This window comes from Dipodomys merriami, unplaced genomic scaffold (genome assembly GCF_024711535.1).
Source record: "Dipodomys merriami isolate MVZ:Mamm:240054 unplaced genomic scaffold, mDipMer1.0.p SCAF_4, whole genome shotgun sequence".
Classification (NCBI taxonomy): domain Eukaryota; kingdom Metazoa; phylum Chordata; class Mammalia; order Rodentia; family Heteromyidae; genus Dipodomys; species Dipodomys merriami.
Window position 1 is genome coordinate 129,650 of NW_027205603.1, and position 25,719 is coordinate 155,368.

The 25,719-nt window shown below is 41.9% G+C and overlaps 1 protein-coding gene across 2 annotated transcripts in view; it reads right to left on the reverse strand.

Moving 5' to 3' along the window:
- Window positions 1-17,158: 17,158 nt before the first annotated feature.
- LOC138805553 (scm-like with four MBT domains protein 2) overlaps window positions 17,159-25,719 on the reverse strand; it is a 151,259-nt gene continuing 142,698 nt past the window's right edge. For both annotated transcript variants that reach the window (XM_069990306.1, XM_069990309.1), the window contains exons 18-21: window positions 25,387-25,553; window positions 24,442-24,708; window positions 23,180-23,308; window positions 17,159-21,983 (exon numbers count right to left, since the gene is read on the reverse strand). In XM_069990306.1, coding sequence (XP_069846407.1) covers window positions 21,843-21,983; window positions 23,180-23,308; window positions 24,442-24,708; window positions 25,387-25,553 — 704 coding nt within the window. In that variant the 3' untranslated portion in view covers window positions 17,159-21,842. The remainder of the gene's footprint in view (window positions 21,984-23,179; window positions 23,309-24,441; window positions 24,709-25,386; window positions 25,554-25,719) is intronic.

The window sequence follows — 25,719 nt, forward strand, 5'->3', positions numbered from 1 at the left end:
GGTATTTATATGTTAATTTTATGAGCTTGTTAATTAGTGAATGCTATCAAAAAGTTCCCTTGAGTGAACTTATGTTCTTCATTATCAGTAACCAATATCATCTCAATCAACATATTACCAACACCCTGCAGAGGCCTCTTGGGAATGTACATCCCTTCTAGTTCCTACCCTCAAGCTCCTCTTTAGGGCCATGTTGAGAAACTGCTCTATGAATCCACTTTTTTTTTTTTTTTACTAATGAGAAATGACTACTATGCATGGGCAAGCATACTTTTGGAATTAAGACTTATTTCCTGCTCAAACCATCCCATTTTCATTCACTTTGGTCAGCCAATGATAGAGCTAATTTAAGATTTTTCACACTGCTGGCTGATGGCACCCAGACAGACTAAGAGCCATTGAATGCTTCCAGATAAACTGGCAGGCCCTTCTAAGGATAGATTTTTCATATTTCTGTTTCTTTGAAGTTACAACTAGTATGGATTTTCCATGACTGGCTTTGAAAGGTGGTTTGAATTATAGTTCCTCAAAGCTTCAAATATTCACTGCTGTGAAGTTCATCCTACCTAAAACCTCAGGCAGAGAAGAAGGGACTGGAGGAAGACTTAGCTGATGATAAATAAACCTTAGCCTCAGATCTGTGCTAGAGAAACAGATGGATTCACCAGCCAACATCTTCCCTCTCCAATCTCTCATTTGTATAAATAAATGAGAACTGGTGGCAGACAGCATTGCACAATGTCAAAGTGGAGGAACTCAGGGAATTGAGTCAGTAATATGTCTTGAGTCCTATATTGACATGGGTCCCAGGTCAGGAGTCTAGGAGCTGGAATGCCTCATTGGATCCTTATTTAATTACATTATCTGAACTTTCATTTCTTTATCTGTGGCTCAAAAAGCAATACTACTGAACCTTACAGTAACTCTGTAAGAAGTAATGCTATAGATCCAATAAAAAGCTACAAAGTGTGAGCAAACACTATAGGTGGAATCCCTTCCATTGGTCAGAAAATCAGTTCAATACTACTCACTCCTCCAGAACAGGTGTGCTCTGCAGATGTATTGGTGTGTCAATGAGAACAGATTTGAAACAGCCAAGTCATTGGTTTTTAAGGAAGAGACATTTCAAAGGAGCCAAGATAAAGATTGAACAATGGTGAAATGATGTAGTAAATGCGTTTGGAAGGCCACTCCCAGGTGTTGATAGGATTTATTGTTCCAAGTAGAGAATAAGAACATGTTTAAAACACATTTGATCTCAGCACCGGTGCCACCAAACCAAACCAGACTAAAGTGCTGGAGTGAGGGTGGGAATAAGTCAGACATGCACCAAACTCGTCCTCTGCCTTATTGTAAAAGCCCAGAGTGGTACAGCTAGACCTTAAAGAATTAAGACCTTAAAGAATTAAGTCTCTGGATAGGTTCCAGGAATGGCATAATCTCCTAGAATCCTATGCAAAATGGGATGTGCATTGTTCCCATTTTCTAGGGACATGTTTTCATATATTTCATCAGATCCTCACAGTGGGGAAAAACCCATCACAAAGTTCAAGTTCAGAGCTGTCTTAGCACTGACTGGTCCCAGTCAGCAAACCACACACCTCTCTCTTCTGTATCTCTGCTATGGTCTGAAGCCTGTTAGAACATTGGGAGTTCCAGCCTTCAACCTGGTCTTTCTAGAATGTTCGGTATTGGGGGATTGAAAGTAGTGAGAAGAAGAAATTAAAAACCGTCAGCCTGCTAGAGAATGAAAGCATGGAGATGACAGTAACTTACACACATGTGCAGGTTGCATGGTTCTCTGTCACTCACTACAATCAACTTGTAGAGGAACCCTGAAGAAATATTATTATAAGAAAATTAATCTTCATTATTTTAAAGCACCACATTATTCTGGTAGACATTTTCAGCACAAGATAGAACAATCTGGAACTCTTGACCTTGGCAAAAGATGATAGGTAAGTAGACAGACAGACAGACAGACAACTCTTCTAACATTTGCCACAAAACAAGCAGCAGCCAGGTGCTACTGGCTCATGCTTGTAATCCTAGCTACACAGGAACCTGCTATCTGAGGATCTCAGTTCAAAGCCAGGAGGGCAGGAAAGTCTGTGAGACTCTTATCTCCAATTAATCACAGAAAAAGCCAAAAATGGTGCTATAGCTCAAGTGGTAGAGGGCTAGCCTTGAGCAAAAGTAGGTTAGGAATGGTTAGGTTAGGGCGAGTTCAAGGCCCAGGACCAGCCAAAAAAAAAAAACAAAACAACAGCAACAAAGACAAGCAGCAAATGTGTGTATGATAGCAAAGGCCATCATAACCACTTTCATTGTCTCACAAAGTACGTTAACTGTTCTACTTCTTGAGCCAGTGGGATTTGGAGAGATGGGCTGGATTAGAACTCGCAGCATTTCCTTAGGAACTGGAGGTGAATCAGAAACCATCCTTCCACGGGGCTTGCAGATCAAATTTCTGGCTTGCAGATACAATTTCACGTCGTATATTTGGTGTTACCCAAGCAGGGACTTCTTTCAGATACTTGCATTTTATTTTTAAATTATATACTTATTATCTTTAACAGTTGTACCGAAGGGTTACCATTCAACGAATAAATAAGTACGATGCATCGTGATCGCTGTCACCCCTCTTTCATCATTCTCCCCCATCCTTCCCAGCTTCAACCCTCCCCTTCAATTTTTCACGTATCTTTTCTATACACTAAAGACTTTCTTATCTGAGCTCTCCTGTACTGGCACCTGCACTGACAGCTCTTGGCTCTTGCATGGTCCTGTCTAAAGCTAGTTGCTGCAGCTCGGGTGACCACATCTGTGGGCTCTCAGATACCTAATGAGTCAGCATGTACCAATTCCTCCTCGCCAGGGACACTGGGCACCTTTGTCCCTAGTTGTCACTACGTGCCTGTGGAACACACCAAATCTGTTTTCATTGATACAACCAATACCCCCTTCAGTGACTGCCTCCAGCTCCGGTCGTTTTGGATCTGCATTATCTTCTTTAGGGCCATCTGCTAATGGCTCAGTCTCCAGCTTAGGGCTCTCAGATGCTGGAAATTAGCAGAGGCTGGGCCAAGTTACAGGACTTCTGATCATCGTGGGGTGGCAGGAGTGTGGGGGGAGGAGGGTTGTCCTGAAAAGTGGTATTAGGATTCTTCCTGTTTCTTTGTTACACCAGCCATGAGATGAATGGTTTTTGTCACACCATTATCTACTGCTTCACCACAAGCCCAAAAGCAATGGGGCCAACAGATCATGGACCGACAGATAGCTGCCTTTCCTTTTAAGAAATTGATTATCTTGGTATTGTGTTATCGGAACAGAAAATTAGCTGCCATGATCTCCTTTTTCTTCCTACACAGCCTTCAACATCAACACTTGGCCAGCCTTTTCTCTATATCTGTACCCTACATGTTGGTATTGAATGATAATCATCTTTCCATTATACCTAGAGACCTCTGCAATGCAAGGATCCTTACTTCTCTGCCTAAAGTGGAAGCCTAAGGACCTTCACCATAGGAAACTCTTACTGTGGCTTACTACTCTTCTCCACTGTCCTGAGGAATAAACACCCTTTGAGTACCTTTCATGCGTTCCCCTTGCTCGGCACAAAGGCATCAGAGAGGATTTTTATTGTGAGTCCCCTAGAGAGTAACATTTGTGTAGCATTTCTAACTAATCACTCTTTTCAAGTATAAGGATCTACATATCAGAAAAAGAAACTGCTTTATGAATCAAAGGGCAAAGAGGCTAACAGCTTTTCAGAGAATATCTCATAAGACTTTAGAAACTTCTGTCTTATTTGCAAAAGGTCACAGTATAATAATAAAAAATAATGATGAAAAGAATTGTTCCACTGAAGTTGCAGCTGTGGAGAGCGAATACCTTTTTCTACACCCACTAAACTGTGATTAATATTAAAAGCAAAGATCTCTTGAACTAATGAATAGCTGTTAAAGTTAAAGATGTGTGCAAAGAATAATGTGTAGGTGCAGTTTAGGGCATTCCAGAAATATAGCTACACTATAATTGAACTCCGGGGTTGCAGTAAGAGCTTTGAAGACTGATTATCTCTGTGTACTCATAGAACCATGAAAGTTTGTAAAACCCATTTCCATCCATTTACTCTCTCCACATTAATTCCCTCTCCATTAGTGCCAGATCTGTACTTCCGGTACCACAGAGAACTTTTTAGCCAAACCTGGACTCCTTAACACAGGAACACAGTGGTTCAAGATTTAGGGCCAAAAAATCAGATTCAAAATCCAGAAACCCTTCTCCCTTTCTAATCCCTAGCAAACCACTTGACAATAAAATTCACGTCTTTTTTTTTTTAACAAAATATTCCATTAGCCAAACTATATAATTCAGGCACCCACGACCTTCACTTTTTAATGCTTACTTCTTTTTCCCATTCACAAGTCCACTTCTGCTTCTTATTGGCTGTGCCCATTCACTTAGCGATTTGCAGTCAGGGGTCATGAATGTGACATGACAAAATGAGATAAATTTACAACATGCACTGTTTGGAGTGGGGTATGTCCAGTTTGTGGGCCATATAAGGACCATGAGATCATTTGCCACGTGACAGTGAAGTAAGGAAACTGGGTCTAAGTAACATGGCCTTGTTTACCACAGCCATCCTGGTGGAGGGGCCTTTCCTCCTCAGCTCTGTAAAGCTCTGTTGAAGTGCAGATATCATGTTGTTTAGCCTTAGGAGAGCTTTTGCAACAGAGAAGGCTGGCCTTCTGTTTCTCCTAAATAGTTTGGTTCACTCATCTCTGAGTAGCCTCTAAGTATCTCCCTAATAAGGACAGCTTGAGGTGTATCCCCCTATATGGAAAGTTGAAGCTGACCCTGGAGCTACTTACTTCCTTAGATGGAAAGTTCTGCTTGCACCTGAGTATTCCCATATAAGGTGTGCTGTTTGTTAAGGCTTGGTCTCCACCCCAATCACGTGGCTTTTGTCTTTAAAAGCTTTATGCAAGCTTGATTCTGGGTTGCAGGTCTTTGAGACTCAAGACCACCTGCAGAAGCCAGGTCTCCAGTAAAGAGTCCAAATTCCACCTCTCAAAATGTTAGATTGCAAGTATTTTCTGCTGTTCATGCTCTAGAGGTTAGCCTGCTAATTCTTAGACAGACTCTCACAGGACATCATCTGGCTTCTGGCCAGAAATGCTGGAGTGTACAAGTGACACAGTGAGCTGCAAGAATCAGAGGCTTGATGGGGAAAAAAACAACAAGCCACTAACAGGCAAGGTGACTCACAACATTTAGTCTGCCAAGGAGGCCTGGCAAATAGCACAGTTCTGTTGTGTCTAGTGAGGTTGCTTCTCTTTCAAAGCCCTGCTTGGCGGTGGTTCTTGTTAGGTGGTGGCTTCTGTCATTTTGCTTTATCCATTTCATGTCATATTAACAAGGCTGGAGGATAGGGATTCCGTTGTTCTCAATCACATTCAATCTCTTATTTTGTCTTCTGGGCAAACAGAATAGAGTTAGGTCAATACTCATCTGCCCACTTAGGAAGATATCACAAAAACAATCTGCCAGGTTTTGACAGGTATTCTCTTTCATTCCAGAATATTGACATTATACATGCAGAAGGATGGCATATGAAATTAGGTCGAGAATAAAGGCTCTCTCCCATGGTTGAGAATTCTGTTGTCGGTTCTTTGATCTGAATGCATCCTTCCCCAAATTCCTGTATTGAAATTCCCCACTGAAGTGATGGATTTTAGGAGACAGAGTGGTTGTAGGTCTTCAGGGCATGCTTAGGTCTTCCAGGGTAGGACTTTCAGGACAGGGATGGGCATCTTTATAAAAGAGACCCCACAGCTCTCTGGAACTGTCCTTCGTGGAGAACACAGCAACAGCAGAAGCCAGTCTTCTCTAGACACTGAATCTGCCTGTGTTTTAAACTTGGACTATGCGGGGAAAATCTATTGTTTGTAAAGCCCCCTTGTATCTGGTGTTTTATTACAGGTGCTCCAATAGGCAAAGGTATTGGTTGAATACCTACTCCATGCTTGTGTGGCTACAGAAAGCAAAAGGCATCTCCCAAGATCATTAGAATTTACTTTCCCTCACGTGGAAAGCTGAATAGAGCTTCAACTAGACCAAGGTGATAATAAAAATGAAAGGGGTGTTTATAGCCTCCTGGGTAAGTCAAGGAATGTTTTCCCCAGGGAGGTATGGTCACAGGGATGGTCTAACCCAGGTAATTGCTCCTAGTGTGATGATGCCAGAGGCTGATGAAAATCAGCGAGTCCCCGGAAAGGAGGCAAATGGAGTTAAAAGGAGGCCTTCATCGCTTCACTTTCCATAGAGCTCTCCATTCCTCAATGCCAGCGACCACCCAGCATGTTTACTTTGGTAGCTGAGAGTAGATCTCAGAATTTCTAGGCATCTTTGAAATTCAGGACTGTTCACTTAAGGATATTAGTGGCTGGCTCTCTGAATATTTTTGCCTCAGGTTCAAACTACTAAATTGTTAAAGTACAAGCCACTGAGGTTTGAAAGAACATGGAGATACAGCCATTTCTTGGTACATTAAAAAAAATAAAACTTTGAGGGGCATTATCCACCTTTCCTTAATAAAAAGCGATTTCACATTTCCAATTACAGGGCAAAGGAGACACACTTCAAATTCTGTAAAGAAGACAGCTCTGGGACTTCCTTTATACAAGGAGAACACAGCAAACAGGAAGTGGGAGAACACTTACACTTCCGATCTGCTGAACCTAAATTAACTTTTTAAATCATTATTTTGTAAATTAACTAGCAAGTGAGCCATGTCTGAGGGTTTTTTTATATCTTTTTTTCTTTTTTAGGAGCTCAGAGTTCCCCTAAAATTAGAGCATGTTTTAATTAATGAGGAGGTGGTTCATGGAATTAAACATAGACAAACATTTTTTTTTCTGAGATTCCTGGAATTTTTCTATCCTTGGGATAGAGAATGTGTAAAAGGAATATGAAGAAAAAAAATTCTTATCATTTTAGGAACAAGTAAATCTTGTAACACCCTCCGATGGAATGCTTCGGTTGGATTCCAGAGATTTATAGATTTCTTATTTTTCCAGATTGTTTATGGAAAATGTAGCCTGCAAAAAGAATGGATTAAATTGGCTCAAGAAAGAACCACAAGTTATTAGGTTGATGTTTTTAACAGATTATCTTTCCTATAAGACTTTTGTGGGCTGTAGCATCCTGACTCCACCCCAGTTTCCTCCTCTGAGCACTGCTTAGTGTCTAACTCTGGCTTAAATTTTAAAGACAATAATTAAACCCTAGAAACTTCTGGTGCCAAAGCTGTTCTGTAGCACTGTTAGTGTTCTGTAAATCGCCATCCCCTCCCTGCCCCTTGGGGCTCCTTCCCAGAAGCTGTCAGAGGCAACTCTGTGTTTATAAGAAAGTCTCCCGATGCTTTACACTCATGGAGATAAAATTAAGTCAAAGAGCATTCAGTTACAATGGCAGGGTAATTAAGTGAACTGCGCGGTGTCCCTCCATTTGCATGGCATCAAAGACTTGGCACTGAGGGGATGAGGATCATAGAGCTGTTTTCTTGCTGATTTAACTCCTGGCTAATTAGGTTATAAGCTACTGGAAGCCATACTGTGTACATACTTCCATGCGGGCCTAGAGATGACACACACCGTTAGACATTCCCATCGCCCATGGATGCCACGCCCAGCACAATGGACTCCCATGCACCTCTGATGGCTTGGTTGGAGATGTAAGTTGGAGATGAGATTTATGATTTCTAGGGGTTTTCAGGGTAGTAGGAAAAGTGGTTCAACCAAGGTGCCTTCACTGGGCAAAAGGGATGCTTGAACTTGTTAGACTTTCAGCTATAAGTGGTTTTGTGCCAGTGTTGAGGCTGGAACTCAGTGCCTGGGCACTTGTCCCTAAGCTTTGGTTTTGTTCAAGGCTTGAGCTTTACCACTTAAGCCACAGCTCCACGTCCAGATTTTGTTTTGGTACTTTATTGAAGATAAGAGTCTCACAGACTTTCCTGCCGGGGCTGGCTTTGAAATAGTGTGACCCTCAGATCTCAGCTTCCTGAGTAGCTTGGATTACAAACACCAGCCACCAGCACCCAGGTAAGTGTCTTAATTAAAGAAAAATTGAAACTGTGATACTTTGATCACCAAGAGGCAGCACAGAAACTTTCTATTACAGAGGTCTCAGCTTGTCTAAATGGTTTGTACTAGAAATTTCCAAATATATATATATATATATCTTTTCCAAGGTTGTCAAGAGGGATTAACATAGCTGGTACTAATAAACCACATGATCCAAAGAAAGTAAGTCATTTATCCAAAGAAGGTACATCAGGACACAATAGAAAAATTTGCACACTTTTGTTCTCTGCATCACTATTCACAACAGCCAAAGTATGGGAACAATGCAGATGCCCTACAACTATTGAATGGATCAAAAACATATACACATATATGTGTGTACATATATATATGGTACATATGCACAATAGAGTATTACTCAGCCATGAAGAATAATGAAAGAATGCCATTTGCTGGGAAATGGACAGAACTTGGGGTCATCATGTGAAATGAGGCTACTAGATTCAGAAGGACAAAGGCCTCATAAACTCACAAATAACGTTTGTAATTGTGGGACTATTTAAGGGGATGGGGCTGGGTGAGAATGTCAGAGAGTAAACAACACTGAACTATCTTACATCTATGAAGGAAGACAACAACATAAAACCCACTGAAAGGTGATGACATAGTGTGTCGTGGGGAGGAGGAAAGTGAGAGTACGTGAGGGTTCAATCTCATTAAAATACTGTACGTGCATGTATGAAATATCACAGAGAAACCTCTTTGAGCTGGGAGTACACGCTTTAAAAATAAAGAATGGCAGAAATGTAATACAAGCCCTGAACCGGGTATGGTTACTAGTAGAAGGAGAAGGGAAAAAGGAGAGGCTAAAAGGAGATTGAACACATTTAAAGTACTTTCTGTACGTGTGTAAAATGGAACCGAGAGGCTTCTTGAAGAGGGAGGAGGGAGAGTGATGGAGTGCGAAGATCCAGCCACCATCCATTGCATGAATGTGTGGACATGTTAACATGAAACCTCCACTCCAACTACTTAATGCTAAGAAAACCTGGGGGCCGGGGAGTAGAGTATGGGGGGCCAAAAACAAAAATAAAAACCAGACTGCTTAGCTGGGTTCACACAGACATCTAAAAAGATTTATGTCATTGGTTGCCAGAGCATTGTGGTGCTTCCTAATTTTATGTAAAAACTAAACTTTAAGAGAATTTTATAATTCGTTTTAAACTTAGTCCTGTGCCTTTATGATTAACTGAGAAAAGACACCACCATGATAAAATAGCTTGGGAACAGCGGCTACCCGGAGATTACACGAACTCAGTTGCACTATGCTGTTGTTCTTTTGCATATTTCACTTACCCACGGGGAAAATATTATAATTTGTAATTTCCATATTGCCAGAGTATTCTGTGCTCTCCAATGATTATATATTCTCTCTCTTGCTTTCTCTCTCTCTCTCTTTCTTCTTTGTTTGGAATCAGTTAATTTCTGCACAATTTAATAAGAAAATTTGACTTTCCAAACACCAGAAGAATCTCAGAGGGCTGCGTTTCAATGGAAAATTGAAAAGACCAGTTGTTTCTCAAGAATGCAAGCTCAGCATTACTAGGGACTAAACAGCTCCCCCTTTTGCTTTCCCTTCCCCCACTGGAAGCTCAACTATTTAATTTCATCCTGTCATGTCACAATAAAAATTTCAAGATTATAATCTTAAGTATCATTTCAATGCTGAAATAGTAAGTGTAGAAGATGCAGTTATTAGGCGTGTGGTGTACACTGAAAATGTATTTCAAATGCATGGTAAATTATGGGGGAATACAGACAGGATGTTGGGAAGACTTAAAACCATTCCTCCAGCATTTAATATATCAGTGTATAACAAGTTTCAAAAATTACTACATCAAGGAAATTCCATTTCCCTGTTTTAAAATTATGTTTTAAAATTATCTTTTCACTACCTTTAAGCACATTCAGCAAATCAGCTTATAAGTACAATGCATCTAGATCAGTTTCACCCCTTCATCATTCTCCTTCATCCCTCCCAACCCAACCCTTCTCCCTCGATTTTCTTAAGTTCATAGCATATGCATGGAATATTATGATTGTGTTCTCTCCTCCACTTGCTCTTTTCATTCTTTGCTTTTGTAATTAAGTTTTTGCAATTAGTTCCCATGCCAGGTTAAGCACGAAAATCTGCTTAATTCCACCAGGTTGGCAAGGATTCACTGAGCGTCTATTTATATTTGGGAGTTGAAAATACCCTTTTCAGAAATACTCTGAACTGCTTTCTCCTCCCTCCCTCTCTCCTTCCCTACCTCCCTTCCTTCCTCTTTCCTTCCTTTCTTTTGTGGTGGTACTGGGGCTTGAACTCTGGGTCTCATGCTCACTCAACTTGCTTACTCAAGGCTGGAACTCTGCCACCTGGCCTGTGCTTCTGGCTCAGCTTATTGCTGGCTCCATATTTCGCTCAGCTCAGTCTAGCCAGTCACAAAGTTTCCATTGGGACAGGGTTGCATAGAGCTTCTGATCCCCGAACTGTAAGTATATAGAATATTTCCTGCTAAAATTAATGGTGCTCATGGAGCAAGCCTTCTGGTACAGGAGACAGACATGGGACACATAGAGAAGTCCATTCTATAGCATGTTGAGGGCAAGAACTAAGAAGGGAAGAGAACACAAAGCAGGAAAGAGGGAGTGGAGAGTAAAGAAGGGGCTTGCAATTTGGATAAGATCAATTATCTGAATAAAGATGGTGGTGTATGCCTATAATCCCATCTACTCAGGAGGCAGAAATAGGAGGACTGAAGTTCAAGGTCATCTAAAGCAAAGTCACAGCAAACTGTTTCTGAAAAATAAACTACCAAAGTAAAAAGGACTGGACACATGACTCAAAGTGTAAACTGCTTGTTTACCAAGCCTAAGACCCAGAGTTCAATTCCCAGAACAGGAAGAGACTGGCCAGTAAATGATGGGCAAATGTTAGTCATTTTATTAGCTTGTGTTTTTATTTTACACCCGTGGACTTGTAGCACATTGTGCTCAACACCTCATAGAGAACACTGATCTGAGATGTTGGCCCGCCTTGCTCACACTTTTCTCTTAGGGTTGGGTTTCATTGTCATTTGAGTTTTTCTGTCACTGGCTGCTGGGATTATTTTTGTCTTTCCTTGTGCAGGTCTGATCACATCTGAAAACAAAGACATCTCTACTGGGTTGACCCTGCCACCAGAATCTTTCATAAGGACCTGTGTCCCATTAAAAAAGGGGTTACTTTGTTTCCCACAGTTGTTTCCCATCAGATGTTAAATGACACAAAAGGGTATCGTGTTCCAAGCGGAGCTCAAGGAGACCTGCTCGTTGGAAAAGTATGATTTGACTGGTGTGGCTAACCCATGTAAGACTAGTTACTCTGCAGGCTGAGATTCAGAGGATCATAGTTCAAAGACAAAATAATCCAGGTGGAAAGTCCTTGAGACTCCATCTCCAAAACAGCCAGCCAAAATCCGAGCTGGAGGTATGGCTCAAGTGGTAGAGCACCACCTGTGATCTAGCAAGCTGAGAGATTGTGAGACCCTGGTATTAGGTGGAAGGGAAGAATATTTGTTGACAAACCAAGCCTGGTGACATATGTCTATAATCTGTAGTCCCAATTACTTAGAAAATGGAAGTAGGAATTCTTGAGTCCAAGAATTCAAGGACAATCTTGGCCACACAGTGAAACTTTGCCTCAAAAAAACAAAAACAAAAACAAAAACAAAACAAAAAACTTTTTTTTTGCTTTGTAATCTATTATCACAGCAGTATACACATTTTTAAAACTTTTTAAACGTTGCTGTGTCTTCCACAGTTATACGTTTTATTTTATTCTCCTTTCTGGTTATAAAAGTATAAGATGAGCTTTCAGAAAAATAATGGCCTCCTTTTGGCAAACTTTCATGACTTGAATAGTGTGGTCTTCACTTTGTGGTTGTGTACACCTGGGGTCTTAGCGAGGTGAAAGCAGGGACCATTGAGCTCAAGCTTTATCATCAATAACAAGGCTAGAATCCAAACACGGACCTGAAAAGGATCCCATGCGTCACTTGCTGCATGTCCATCAGAGATCCTGTGTGCCTCCACACCTGTTTTGGTTTGTTTTCTATCAGATCATTTCTTCTTAAGATCTGCTATTTTGTGAGCCAACCACACATGGATAGTCTCTTTCTCAGTGTGGTATAAATTTTATGAAATATGGTGAAATAGTGTCATGATGTGAATTAATGTTTTTAGATTCATCTGAAGACAATAAGCTTACAAAATCATAAATATTTTTCATGTTAGTTCATTTGAGTGAACTGTACTGGGACTAATGGTGCTATGTGGATTATCAGTTCATTTGCATGTTAAGGGTTGACTGAAGTGGGACTGGTACATAACAAAGGCTGCATTTACCCAAACATTGCTTAATCATTCTTGCCAACAGAGGGACAAAATGAATTGATCCATTTAAATTGTGGTAAGAATAAGCATTATCAGTGCCTTCCACAGAACAAAACAGACCCAGTCCTGCATTTCCATCACTCCAAATTCACATCTCTCAACACACGATTTATAACAAGAAGTCAAAGGGGTTAATATGCAAAGTAGTTTTTCCCCCTAAGAACTTATAAAAAAAAACCCTGAGAATTTACTAAGCGTTATTTATATGTGAGAGAGACATTTTGAAATGTCAACTAGCTGAGCCTCTGGGGAGTGGTAACTCAAATGGACCCCTTGCCAATATGAATTTTCATATGGGCTAAAAAAAATCTCCTTTCAAAATAACTGGAATAATATAAGCATCAGTTTCATGCTCAGAACATGTTCTAACCCCACCTGCTGCTTGGAGGAATTTTAAAAATGGCAAGATGGCTCTGTAAGTTTAAACTTGGGATATATCCCTCTGAGCTAAACACAAACACAATGGACAAAATGTAATCACTAAGACATGACTGAACTCAATGAAAAAAAATTAGTGTAAATATCTCCACAAACCAGTTATGGTACAGAAGAATAGAGTGCTTGGTAGGAGTGGGGTTGAAGTTCAAGACTTGCTGGGCTCTGGAAAAGAAGCCAAACAGCTGTAAATGGAAGTTCGTTCTGATGGGAGAAAGTGATCCTGAAGCAGTGGGGCAGGAGCCAGGGTTGGAGCTTGAAGCCCAGGGCTCTAGCCACAGAACTGAAAGAATGACTGGCATATTTGGAGCTCCTAGTGCAATAGACTTGGGGATGCAAGCAGATGAAGACAGCGTTTAGACTGGAAGGTGAAGCAAGCTTTTCCTGGGAGGAATCCTGGGGAAAAGGGTACCTAATCCAAGGCCCAAAAGTCCTGTCTGCAGTGATGTCCCTCAGCACATGTGTTCTGAAGCATATATGCAGCAAATATCCATAGTAATATTCTCAGAAACAGTGGGGAAAACACCCAACCCAAGAAACATCTACCAACAGAAGAACAGACAAGTAAGCCAGGATCAAGACAGCAATGAAAATCAGCAGACCAGATATTGCATCAGTATGTATGCTTCATAAATATAAAATTGAGAATAAAGAACAAATTGCTATATGATGGAGAACACACCATGATGTAAGTTAACAGTAGGAACATTTCAAAAACCTGCAAATATAGTTTACATTAGGTTTATATTTAATGCAGTAATACAAAGATCATGCCTGGGAGACTGGGTAGGATGGTGCACATCTGTAATCCCAGCTACTCAGGAAGTGAAGGTGGGTGGAGCTTTGTCCATGCAGGATTAGGGAAAAGTGGGAGAGAATCTATCTAGAAAAGAAATGAAGAGTGAACCTCCCATTTCTTGCATGGGGAACAGATTTTTTTCCATTTATTGCTATATTATTCCTGTTCTACCAAAATAAAATCCATGTTAAAGCTTCCAAAAATAAATTTACAAAAACAAATTAAAAGAAAAAGGAGGAGCAGGAGGAGGAAGAAGAGAAGAAATAGAAGAAATAGAAGGAAGAATAAGAAAGAAGTGGGCTGGGAAGGTGGCTCAGTTGTAGAGTGCTTGCCTTGCATGCATGAGGCCCTAGGTTCGATTTCTCAGCACCACATAAGCAAAAAAAGAAAAAAGCCGTAAGTGACGCAGGTTCGATTCCTCAGCACCACATAAGCAAAAAAAGAAAAAAGCCAGAAGTGATGCTGTGGCTCAAGTTGTCGAGTGCTAGCCTTGAGCTGAAGAGCTGAGGGACAGCGCCCAGGCCCAGAGTTCAGGTCCCATGACTGGACCCCCCCCCAAAAAAAAAAAGAAAGAAAAAGAAAGAAGATAGAAGGAGATGGAGGAGAAATAGAAGAAGAAGAGAGAAAGACAGGAGGAAAAGAAAGAAGAGTAGAAGAAGGCAATAGCAGTTGTGGCTTAGGAATTTGAAATACCACAAGTAGACCATTATGGACAGTCAAGGGGATTCCAAACAAGACAAAATACTTTTAGAAGCTAGATGAGTTCTATTGCACATTTATTATACCATGTTGGATTTTGTAAAGGTTTATTTAAACATGTAAAGTCCACTTTCCCCAAGACCCTACTTGAATGTCAGCCTTTTGAACCCCTTGATAAATGAGTCAAGGCATTAAACATAGGATCCGATCAGGATTTTCAGCAATCTTCTTTCCAAATTTTCCAGCCAAGCATGATGTCTCTTTTATAAGTAAAAGAAAGTAAAACTAGTTCTTTAGAAGAGAGTCTTAGAATGTGCCTAACTGCAGGAACTCTGAAAAGTTTACTGATGGGACAAGGTTCTCTAAATCTGGATTTACTATAATTTCTGGCATGATTTTTGTTAACCAATATTCTCGCCAGATGCAACTGGCATGATGCCATCAAATGCTGTACAATAGCCAAATGTTAAGATGACACATGTCCCCGTGAACTGTAATATTACCAAGGTAATATTGAGAGTGATTCTAGTTCCAATTTATATGTATATCCATTGTATTTCCAGCCTCTGACCTCATCCTGGATACTAGAAGGACACTCTGGCATTCCCACCCTATTTTCTGCAGGCCAACATCTGGGAGCCATCTCAGGTAATCACTAGATGGACTCCAAGTTGTTCCTAAACCAAATATTGAATTTCAGGTCACAGGTGCTCACTCAGTTTCCACATCCAGCAATCCTTTAATGTTCTTCCTAAGAGAAGTTTGCATTTCCCTACTTAAGCTCTTGAGACCTAAAAATCTGGTCACTATGGAAGCAATTATGTCTAGGTAAAAGACTTGGAGAATAAGATCATTTTGTAAAGCCATAGAGCAGCAGGCGAGTTGTTCTTTGACTTTCAGGCAAGGGGTAATTCTGCCTGGGAAAATGGCTAATTCTGTCAAATTGGGGAGGGCGGGAAACTTAGTTCAAGCTTCTTGGCTTATATGTTCCACAACTGTTAGCTCAGTGTCACTGTGATAAACTGCCAAAGATAAATTACGGGAAGACTTCATTTGTCTCATGGTTTCAGAAGTTCAGACCATCATCATTTAGCTACATTGTTTCCAAGACTTGAGGTGTGGTAGAGCATCATGGTTCATCTAATAGAGCCAGGAAGCAAAATGTTATAGAGGAAGAAGCGTGGGATAAGATACAGACCTCACCAACTTGCTTCAAAGGACGTATTTCCTTCAACTAGACTCCACTGCCTAAGTTTTCACCACCTCAGTAGGCCCTCAAACTATACATTGGTTAATCCATTGATGAGGTTAGAGCTCTCAGAATCCAAGTAATTTCCCCAAATGTACCATCCGGAACCAAGTTTTTAGTAGGGAACATTTTATATTGAAACTCAAATGACTCATCCATGCCAGGTTCCAGGCTTTCACTCTTTCTCTATTAGGGCCTGGACTTTGGAAAAGGAAACCTGCCAAAGATGGGAATTTTTTCAGTTCCTTCATCCTTATAATCAGATCCTGGGCTTGATTTTCAGTAGGTTTTCCTTACGGCAACATTCAGGTCAATCTGAATGCTGTCCTGGAGACCCTCAAGTGGACAAACTGCTTCTCTACTCATACCATTTTTCTTTTTCAGGTGAGGCCAAATACAATTACCCACACACCATCCTGCAGTCAGGCCTTCCACCTGCTGCTTACTGAAATCAGGCAGAAGCAAAAGCTGTGCTACACAGTAAGACTTTGTCTTAAAAAGCAGAAAAAGGAAGAGAAAAAAGTTCTATGATGAAAACAGATCAATACTTCTACCTGTAGCCTCGAACTGTCAAAAAGGCAAAGTCATGTTACTTGAGATACTCAGGGATTGGGGAAGGAAATAATTTGGCATTCCTCATCTTCCATAGGGTGGGTAAGTGCCTAACTCCCTCTTATCTATTCTGCCTCTAAGGAAGTTACCTATGATGGTACAGGAGAGATTCCAGCAATGGAGTATCATAGCAATAGGATCTCCTCCCCTTCTAGTGTGGATGCGCTCGCCCCTGCAGTGAGTTAGAAAGTGCTAAATATGGTTATTTAACTATGGTTCTCTTTTAAGGTACCCGGTAAAGCCTTAGGAAAACCAAAGTCACTGAAAATTGGGAAAGCCAGGGACAAGAACATGAAATTTTCAGTAGTTTTAACAAGAGAAAAAAAAAGAATAGGGACTGGGAAGGTGGCTCAGTGGTAGAGCACTTGCCTTGCATGCATGAGGCCCTGGATTCAATTCCTCAGCACCACATAAGCAAAAAGAAAAAAGCTAGAAGTGGCTCTATGGCTCAAGTGGTAAAGTGCTAGCCTTGAGCTGAAGAGTTGAGGGACAGCGCCCAGGCCCAGAGTTCAGGCCCCACAACCGGACCCCCTGCCCCCCCCAAAAGAATAAAGACAAGTCCTTTGAGTAAAGTTCCAGAGTTAGGAGAAAACCTTAAAGGTCACACTGAGAGGCATGATTGTTACCAACTTAAAAATAGATGCCTCAGAACATAGTAAAAAAACAAAATAAAAACAAAATTCAAAATTAAAGAACCATGAAGCAAATGCTAAAAATAGTATTTAATAACCTTCTACACAAAGATACAAACACCACCATAGAATTGATTTTTACTTTATTAACAATGTGGCTTACATTTTTTCAAGTAAAAAGGGTTTTCATTTAGAATAAAAATTAAAATATAACTCTGATATAGATTTTCATTTATGTACATGAAAACATATATACAGAATACAATCTTACAGCAAACAAACAGCATGCCCTTTTAAAGATACTAATTTTTCTTTGATGCACTGAAATCTACACAAGATATGAATCAAACTTTAGTACAAACTATTCAAACTGGAATGTAAAACAGTAAAAGGTCTTTTAACCATCACTTTATCAAGACCATGCTAGTTACCTTCCATTCAGGACAAGTAAGATGATTATTTCATTAATTTTAAAAGTTTGCCTCAAATTTTCCATTGTTACTTTTTTCAGCAAAGGATTGTTCTAGAACTTCCCTTTTTCCTCAGTGTATATCTTCAGCCACACGAAACAATGCTATGCTTGGATTCTGTGACAGGACCCACATCCTCTCAGAGGCTGAATCTTAGCCATTGCAAATAAACACAGTAGGTCTACAGCTCAGGAGACTGAGTTGTTATTTATCCTTTGTAAGAAAAATCCAAGGCAGTGAATACATCGGCAATTACAATTTTTAGATAAATTAAATGGGTCACGAATAGCACATGACTTTATCATACCATGTTTTGGATGTTTAGAAACCACACGGATGATAAGAAGCAATGAGGTCTAATCAAGTTAAAATTTTAACTGTGTTGAAGGAGTAATTAAAAAGAACGACTTTGTAAACAGAAAAGAACAACGAGTAAGAGAGGATCTTTGAATCCTAACTGTTGCCAAGAAGAGTTTTCCCTTGCTACTTAATTATTGCACCAAAGAGACAGTGGGCAATATGGATAGCTCTCTGAAAATTTCTTCCTTACAAACTACAGATATCTTCATTTACAATTTTTCTTTTCAAAGCATTGCACACTCAGTCACAGCTTTCTAGAGACAAGAGAAAGTAATGGGAGCCTAGATTCACCATCTTAACCCAAAAGCAGCAATGTTGTCAAATCACAATAGAGATTTTCACCTACTGTCTTCTGTTTCAGTTCTATGTACAGAAATAAATATAAATGGGTGTTCCACAAAATAAGTATGAAAACCCCTACTGCTTCCAAAACTAAAGGGGTGTAGCTCTTACAAAGGGTGTTCGGTATGAGAGAGAAAGTAAATTCACCTTTTGCCCCATACAACACTCAAAACTCCATGAGAAAAACTAGGAACTAAATTCATCTTCCCAAAGCTGAGCAAAACAACCTGCCAGCAACTGTAGGAAAGGGTAGAGGTTTTACTGAAGAAAACAAATCAGATCAAGCGCAGGAAATGATCTTTCCAAAAGAACCAAATAGGGCAGAAAAGTAGCTTACAGCTCAAATATCTTGTGCGATTCACACTCTGATCAAAGGAACCCAATTTGCAAAATGACAGATGAGTTCTCCACCCTGTGGAGCTTCTGGGAGGAAGGAAACCATTGTTGCAAAGAAGTTTCTAGGATGCCAACAGTACCCCGCTTTTTCCAGGTTAGGATGTTTTGTTTTGTGGACAGGATATCTGACAATGCAGTACAAATACAGTCAAGAAACAAGGGTTGGAAACAAACTCTGTTAGTTTTACAGCAGAATTAGGGGGTGGACTCTGGTTCTTAAAGCAGGGGTGGCACTTCTAATTCTTGGGGTATACACTGGACAGATTGTGAGGCATCTGCTTGGTCAGTTCCAAGGGATGAGATTAAAAATGGTGCCACCCAGAGCAGGAACAGAGGTGGGCATTTGCTGCAGTCCGGATCAATACATTTGGGGTTTATGGGCTGTGGTGGTACTGGGGGACATGTATTAAGACTCTTTCTGTGGTGCTGGTATGCGGGCTTGAACTCAAGCCTTCACTCACTTGGCTTGCTTGCTCACAATTGGTACTCTTCTGCTTGGTCCATGCCTCCACTACAGCATTTTGCTGGCTAACTAAAGATGGAATCAACTTTCCTACCCGAGATGGTTCTGAACAGTGATCTTCTAGGTTTCAATCTCCTGAGTAGCTGGGATTACAGGTGTATGCCAAGGGTGCCTGGCTTCCATCCTTTTTTTTTTTTTTCCTGTCACAACAAAAGGATAAACACAATACAATTTATCTTAGAAAGTGGTCTTATCTTTTAGATGGGAGCTGATGAAGCAGAAACCACTTTCCTAACCTGTAACAGAATGTGAAGATGTACATCACGAAGATAGGAATCCTCGAGAATCCACATTCAGTAGAACACTGCCAACTCTCAGAGGAAAAAATATCTCCTTGGTTCTAAAGTGTTTCTCTGCTCTCTTGAGGGGCCAGGGCAGAGTGCTCCATAGTTTGGATGACAATCATCTATTTCTTCCTTCACCATACACATGAAGCAAGCTCAGGAAGAGAGGGAAGAAAGTTAAATTGCAAGGCTGGGTCCATTTAAGCAAGATACTTCTTCCCCCACCAATGGAGACCATATCCTGTCTGGGCTTCCTGATGGGTAGTCCTCTAGCCCTTTGGACGAACCCAGGAGATCCCTTTCATCCGAGGCAACACTTATTCCTTCGAGCCATGACTGGAAAGCACACGAGAAGATGACACACATGCTCAGGTATGATGATCTATCCCAGTGGTAGTCCCCATGTCCTTGGCTTGGTATCGATGGCAACAGCTCAGCTTAAAAAGGTCACAGTGGAAGATCAAAGCAGTCTGGACAGAGAAAATGCCACCAATATTGAACTGGATTCCTTTCCAATTGTTGAGAAATATGGTACTCCACTGGGATGAAGTATTTAAGGCCAAAAGCAGGTGTCTCTTGAGAAGACAGGGATAGGAAATTGAAGAGAGGCCAGATTGTAGTTTACAAGAGAGATATCTGACTGCAAACCAAACACACATTACCAGAGCCATTTCCATTCTTGCAATACCACACAGGATAAACTCTTCCCACTCAAGGCCTCAGGGCAGATCCACTGGCCAAACTTTTGAAGATGGACTGTAAAAAAAAAATTCAGCTTCTGGAGAGACTATGAAGTTTCAACCATACTATATTTGTTTTCCACTTAAAACTCTGTTACAGGATGCTAAGCAAAGTTAGCAGAAGGAATCAAAGTTTGCAGTGCCTCTCAGCTCATCAGATCTTAACATGGTGCCAAAATATGAGCAGCTAATAAGCTCACCATACTACATGACTAGAACTGCTGATAGTCTAGGCAAAGAAATTATCAACACAATGATAGTAAACAATAAACAATAAGAAAAACAAAAAACACAGAAAGATAAGAAGCCCACACCTCAGCCATGAGGACCTACCACTTCTGAACAGGAAGATTTAGTTTCCATATGTAAATCTGAGAAAGCATCAAGGTGACTTCTCCATCAGCGTATTACTGTCCCTTTGGGTTTGTGGAAACACTGAACCACTCATGAGGAAACAGAGATAGAACTGCTGGGTATAAAAAAGCCAGCCAATTTTCACAGCCATAGATTTAGCAGATTTAACAAAACTGCTTTCATAAGCAACCTCAAAGCCAGAATGGAATGAAGGAAGTACAGTGTGAATTATCTGCTTCATTTTTTTTTCTTTCTCATTTTGGTCAACCTGGACTCTTGTCTTCTAGGGTAGGTAACAAGGAGATGACATGTTCCCTGCTCCACTTCTAGGTGTTCAAATCTGTCCTCTGATAGGAAATAGGGTCTAAAAGAATGGAAAGTTACCCCACATAGCACAGAATTGGTCATGGACAAAGGAGGATGAGAACCATGGGTCTCTGGCTGTTCCATGTGCGGCATCATAGCAGGCACTCCGGTCTCCTCATGCGCGTACATGTGGCACACCAGGGCAAGAGGAAGCACCATGGATGCTCAGAGGGACTTTCTTGCTGTGAAGATGTAGCCAGTTCCTGAAATTCTTCCCCCATCTCTTCCTGTTCTTGCCTTCTACACAGCATTTGGAACTTCCCTAAAGTAGGCATTCCCTGATCAGGTGACATCCCTAGGATGGGCTAAGCTGCAATCACACCAGAAAAGTCATCTCATTACAAATGAGACACCAGCCTCCCTTTGCACTCCAAGTTGACTGAAGAGGCACATTGGACCGATGGTGGAGGTTTGGCACATCTTTTTGGTAATAAAAGCCTGAAACGTTGCTCACAGTCATGGTGGAGAAAGGAGTTGCCACCATGAACAAATAGAGGTGAAAACACCAGCCACAGAAGCACAGCCATGGGTGATTAGGAAAGATGCCTGACAACACCTACCATAAAACCTTCCAGTAGAGGCTTTCATGGCCTCCTTGGTCACCTTTGGGAAGATGCTGGCTGTGCCTGTGTTAGCTGTCAAGGAATATGGGCTGAGAGTAGGAGACTCTGTTCCCAGGAAGCTGCCTGGGTTGGGGTAGGACAATGGTGAAATGTAAATAGACTAAGAACCTCTTCTGTGTCTTGGCATATGGCCTAATACAACACTGTACTTACACTCTCCTGAAGCTTCTGCTATGGTACTTCGGTGTGCTTTTAAAAACATGGCAATACCAAACAGGCTGGTGGATGGGCTTAGTCCTGGGTTGTTGGCGTTTTGGTGATATTGAATGAATATACCTTTTCATATATCCCAGCAAAATTCAAATCTCTATCCTGAAAACTTTCACAAATAAATGTAGCATTACAAGGATCATGAGCCATCTTCGGGGTAGGGGTGGGAAGCCAAGTCAGTTGGCATACTGGGCATAGAAAGCCACTTTAACTCTCTCGATCTGGTGGCACAACTTGATAGCAGGCCCCAGCTTCAGTTCCATGCACTCCTGCACTGTCGGCAGGGTCAGTAGTAGGAGCGCCTGGCCATCAATGTCCTGCCAGGAAACAAAGCAGAGTTAGACGAAGGGGAGTAGGTGCCAGGAAAATACATGTGTTACATTCAGGCTTCATCCTGGAGTAAATCTTATATTGTTGATATAGGAGAGTGTCAGCAGAGAAACTATAAGTATTAATAGCATAAGTATTAATACAATCCTCTTATTACCTAATGAGTTAAATATAGGCTGCTAAATTCTTTGGTTATTTTGTGGTTGGCTCTTTTGTTTCTCATTTTTGATGGTACTGGGGTTTTGAACTCAGGGTCTCACATCTGCTAGATCAGCACTCTATTACTTAAGTCACATTCGCAGCCCTTTTTTTGCGTTAGTTACTTTTCAGACAGGGGCTCATGCTTTTGTTCAGGTTGTCCTTGAACTGAGATCCTCCTAATTCTACCTCCCCAACATTCGGGATTGTAAGTGTGAATCATCATATCTAATTTGTTTTTTTGAGATAGGCTCTTACAATCACATTTTCTCCACCTCCCAAGTAGCTGGGATGATAAGCTTGCACCATCAACCCAGGCTCTCACTGATGTTTTTTTTTTTTTCCCCCTTGGGGGTGGTGGCCTTGTATCATCACAACTTAATTGCAAAAGAAGCTGCTTATTTGCTGATAGATGGTGACAATGAGATCCATGCAAAGGCTGCTTTCTGCAGCCAAAGAAACAGCAAAAGGGTAGTAACTCAGCAAGACAAAGACTTGTACATGCCAAGAACTCCACTGAAGTCCAATCCCACAAGAAAATCTGTGGCCCAGGCTTTGGCCCACCATGTGAGGCCCAACAAGAAGCCTTGACTTCCAGCTAGGCCAGACTATAAGCAGACCACCTAGAAGGTAGCATCCAAAAAGGCCAGGCGAGGAGTTAAGATATTTCACCTCTGTATGTTGGTAAAGAGCAAGCACCTCAGGTGGGCTTAGTATAGACCAGTGGCAGAGCATGGATGCCCATCCCTCACCCAGCGGCAACAGGCATCTCCCTTTCCCTATCGGGGAATCCTAGGAGGGGCAGAACACCCTGCCCATGCCCAGCAGCCCTCTCATAGTGTCAACCATGGTCAAGAGGGACCCTGGGACTTTGACACCCCTTTTCCTGGCAGTCATGAGAAGGCCACATTAGATGTTGGAGGAGTTCATTTAAAATCAGGAGTCTAGGAATATGAACCAATAATGACCCAATGAGCCACTCTACCTGCTCCTGAAAGATCTTGGCCAAGGGGGCACAGTCTGTCAGCTTAATGAACCTCACTACGTCCGTGACTGTCCACTCCAGAGGGTTGCTCTCCAGCACAAGCCTTTCCTCCTCCTCCTGTTTCGTTTCCTGGAGAGGAAGTAGGACAGGAGATAGTCACTGCCTGTGTGGGCTGTGACATCTGTTCCCACACCTGCTGGGCAATTGTTGCTGTCTCTTTTGTCCCTCACTGGGTACCTCAACAGACACAGAAACTCACTCTTGCAGCAGTTTCTTAGCACCTGTGAGCACCTGTAATGACCTTTGGTCTTTCAGAAGTTAAAAATAAAGGGCACAGTGATAGCCTATTTTGAGTTTTAGTTCAGGAATCCTGGGCATCTTAAAGCATCTTTGATTACAGAAAAGACTAGAGATGCTGAGAGACAAAAATACAACCAATGTGCCCACAGTGTGTGTGTGTGTGTGTGTGTGTGTGTGTGTGTGTGTGTGTGTGTGCGCACATGCGTGTGCTGGGGACTGAACTTGGAGCCTTACTTGGTCTTTTCACTCAAGCAAGTGCTTTCCTACTTGAGCTATACTTGAGCGACATCTCTGATTTTTTGTTGGTTAATTGGAGCTAAGTCTTATGGACTTCTCTGCCTAGGCTGGCCTCGGGCTGATATCTGAAGAGCTGAGTGGCTGAAATTACAGATGTCAGCTATTGGTAGCCAGCAGACTGTTTGTTTTTGAGTCTGATTAGATAGTCCAAGTTGGCCTCAAACCTGCAGTCCTCTGGTGTGTGCCACCACCTCTAGCTTGTCCCCACTGACATCTATGAAGATGATGATGCCTTGGCCACTAATCAAACACCATCTGAAGGGTTTGGGGAGATCTGGTACATAGGATTCATATTTTATGACATCATAGGGCACATTAACAGCCTCAAAAGGGGTTCTCCTAGAGACAGATTAGATATTACATAGAAAGCCAAGGCAGACGTAGAAATGGGGTGGAAGTTTGAAATCCCAGTGTTCAGAGGGACATGGAGGATTTGATCCTCTCCTGCATGACGAGGCCTGGTAGGGTTGAAGCTTTCCAGAGTGAGGATGTTACTGGAACCCAGGAGGGACATTCTCATGCTTTCTGCTAAGAGGTGGAATCAAAGTCTTTCGCTCCTTGACTTGGGAACTTTGAGGGAACAATTGCTGCCACTTTTCAGATGTTCAGTGGCTTCTCTCTCAATCTCACTCCAAATGATCATTTGTGCCACTCTCAAAACTCACCTCCTGACCCTCAGGCCTGGCAGGTGGATCCTTGTCCCCATCCTCAGCAGTGGCAGGAGCTGGAGGGGGTCGGGCCCTTCGAGCTCTCTCCACGGGCGGCCGACGCACAGCCTCTGAGCTGCTACTCCTCAGAGTCACAGCCCTCCGGGGCCGGGAAGAGGGCACTTCAGCCGAAGAGGTGTCTGTCTGGTCATCCCGCAGCTCAGAGCCAGTCTCCTCACTCGCCGTGTCATCGTCCAGGGCATCCGCATCTTCATCTTCACTTTCCTGAAAAGAAAGAGGAATGCACTTGAAGGGGGCTGGAGAGATGGAGTCGAATGAATTTAGTGGGGTGATAGGCTCCAGCAGCCACTCAGCCTGCCCCCATCCCAGCTTCCTTTCCTGCCTGGGCAGCACTTAGCAAGTGTTGTCCAAAACCGACCATGCTCTAACGTAGCTCTTTCCCTGACAAAGTAGTGGATACGTGAAATGGGCTCTCAGTAGAAGGGTGCCAGGTGGGTGGGGCTTATTTCTCTCCTGATGATTCTGCAGCAAGCATCAGCTGTAGCCTTCACTGTTAAACAGTCAGATGGCAGAGAGGGTCGTGCATCTACATTCAATGTTACAGCCAGCTGTGATGGTGCACACTTGTAATCCCAGTACTTGGAAGATAGAGGTCAAAAGCTTAAGGTCAATCCAGGCTTACAGAGTAAGACCTTGTTTTGAACCAAAACACAACAACTCCCCCTTCAAAATGCCCAAGGTTGGATGTGGTCATTCAACCTAATCATGTGGTCATCCAAGCTAATCAGGCTGGCCCAAGCACAAGACCCAGCCTGAAAAAGAAACTCAAAGCAAAACGGCTAAGGGGCATGGCTTAAGCAGTAGAGTGCTTGCCTAGCTAGCACAAGGTTCAATTCCCTATACCACAAAACAAATACCAAATGTCTTTTAGACAGAACATACCTCACCAGAGCCTGCCGTTAAGTCCACAGCAGAAGACCTTCGTTTCTTCTGCACAAAGATGGATTTTCGTCGTTTTCTTCTTCGGGCTGGTTTCGTGTGTCCACCCTCAATGCTGCTTTCCCCAATTGGAGGTTTAATGATCTTCTTTCTCTTTCCATAGTAATATGCTAAAAAGAGAAGGAGGGCTTTTATCAAATGCAACTATACTTCAGTATATTCTTGAGCCAGGGAGTGACCACATCCTTACTGTGCTCAGAGTCACTAAAGATCGTTCTGTTTTCTTCCTGCTATAGCCCAGGACCAAGCTGCAGTACTATTCACTCTAAGATGTTT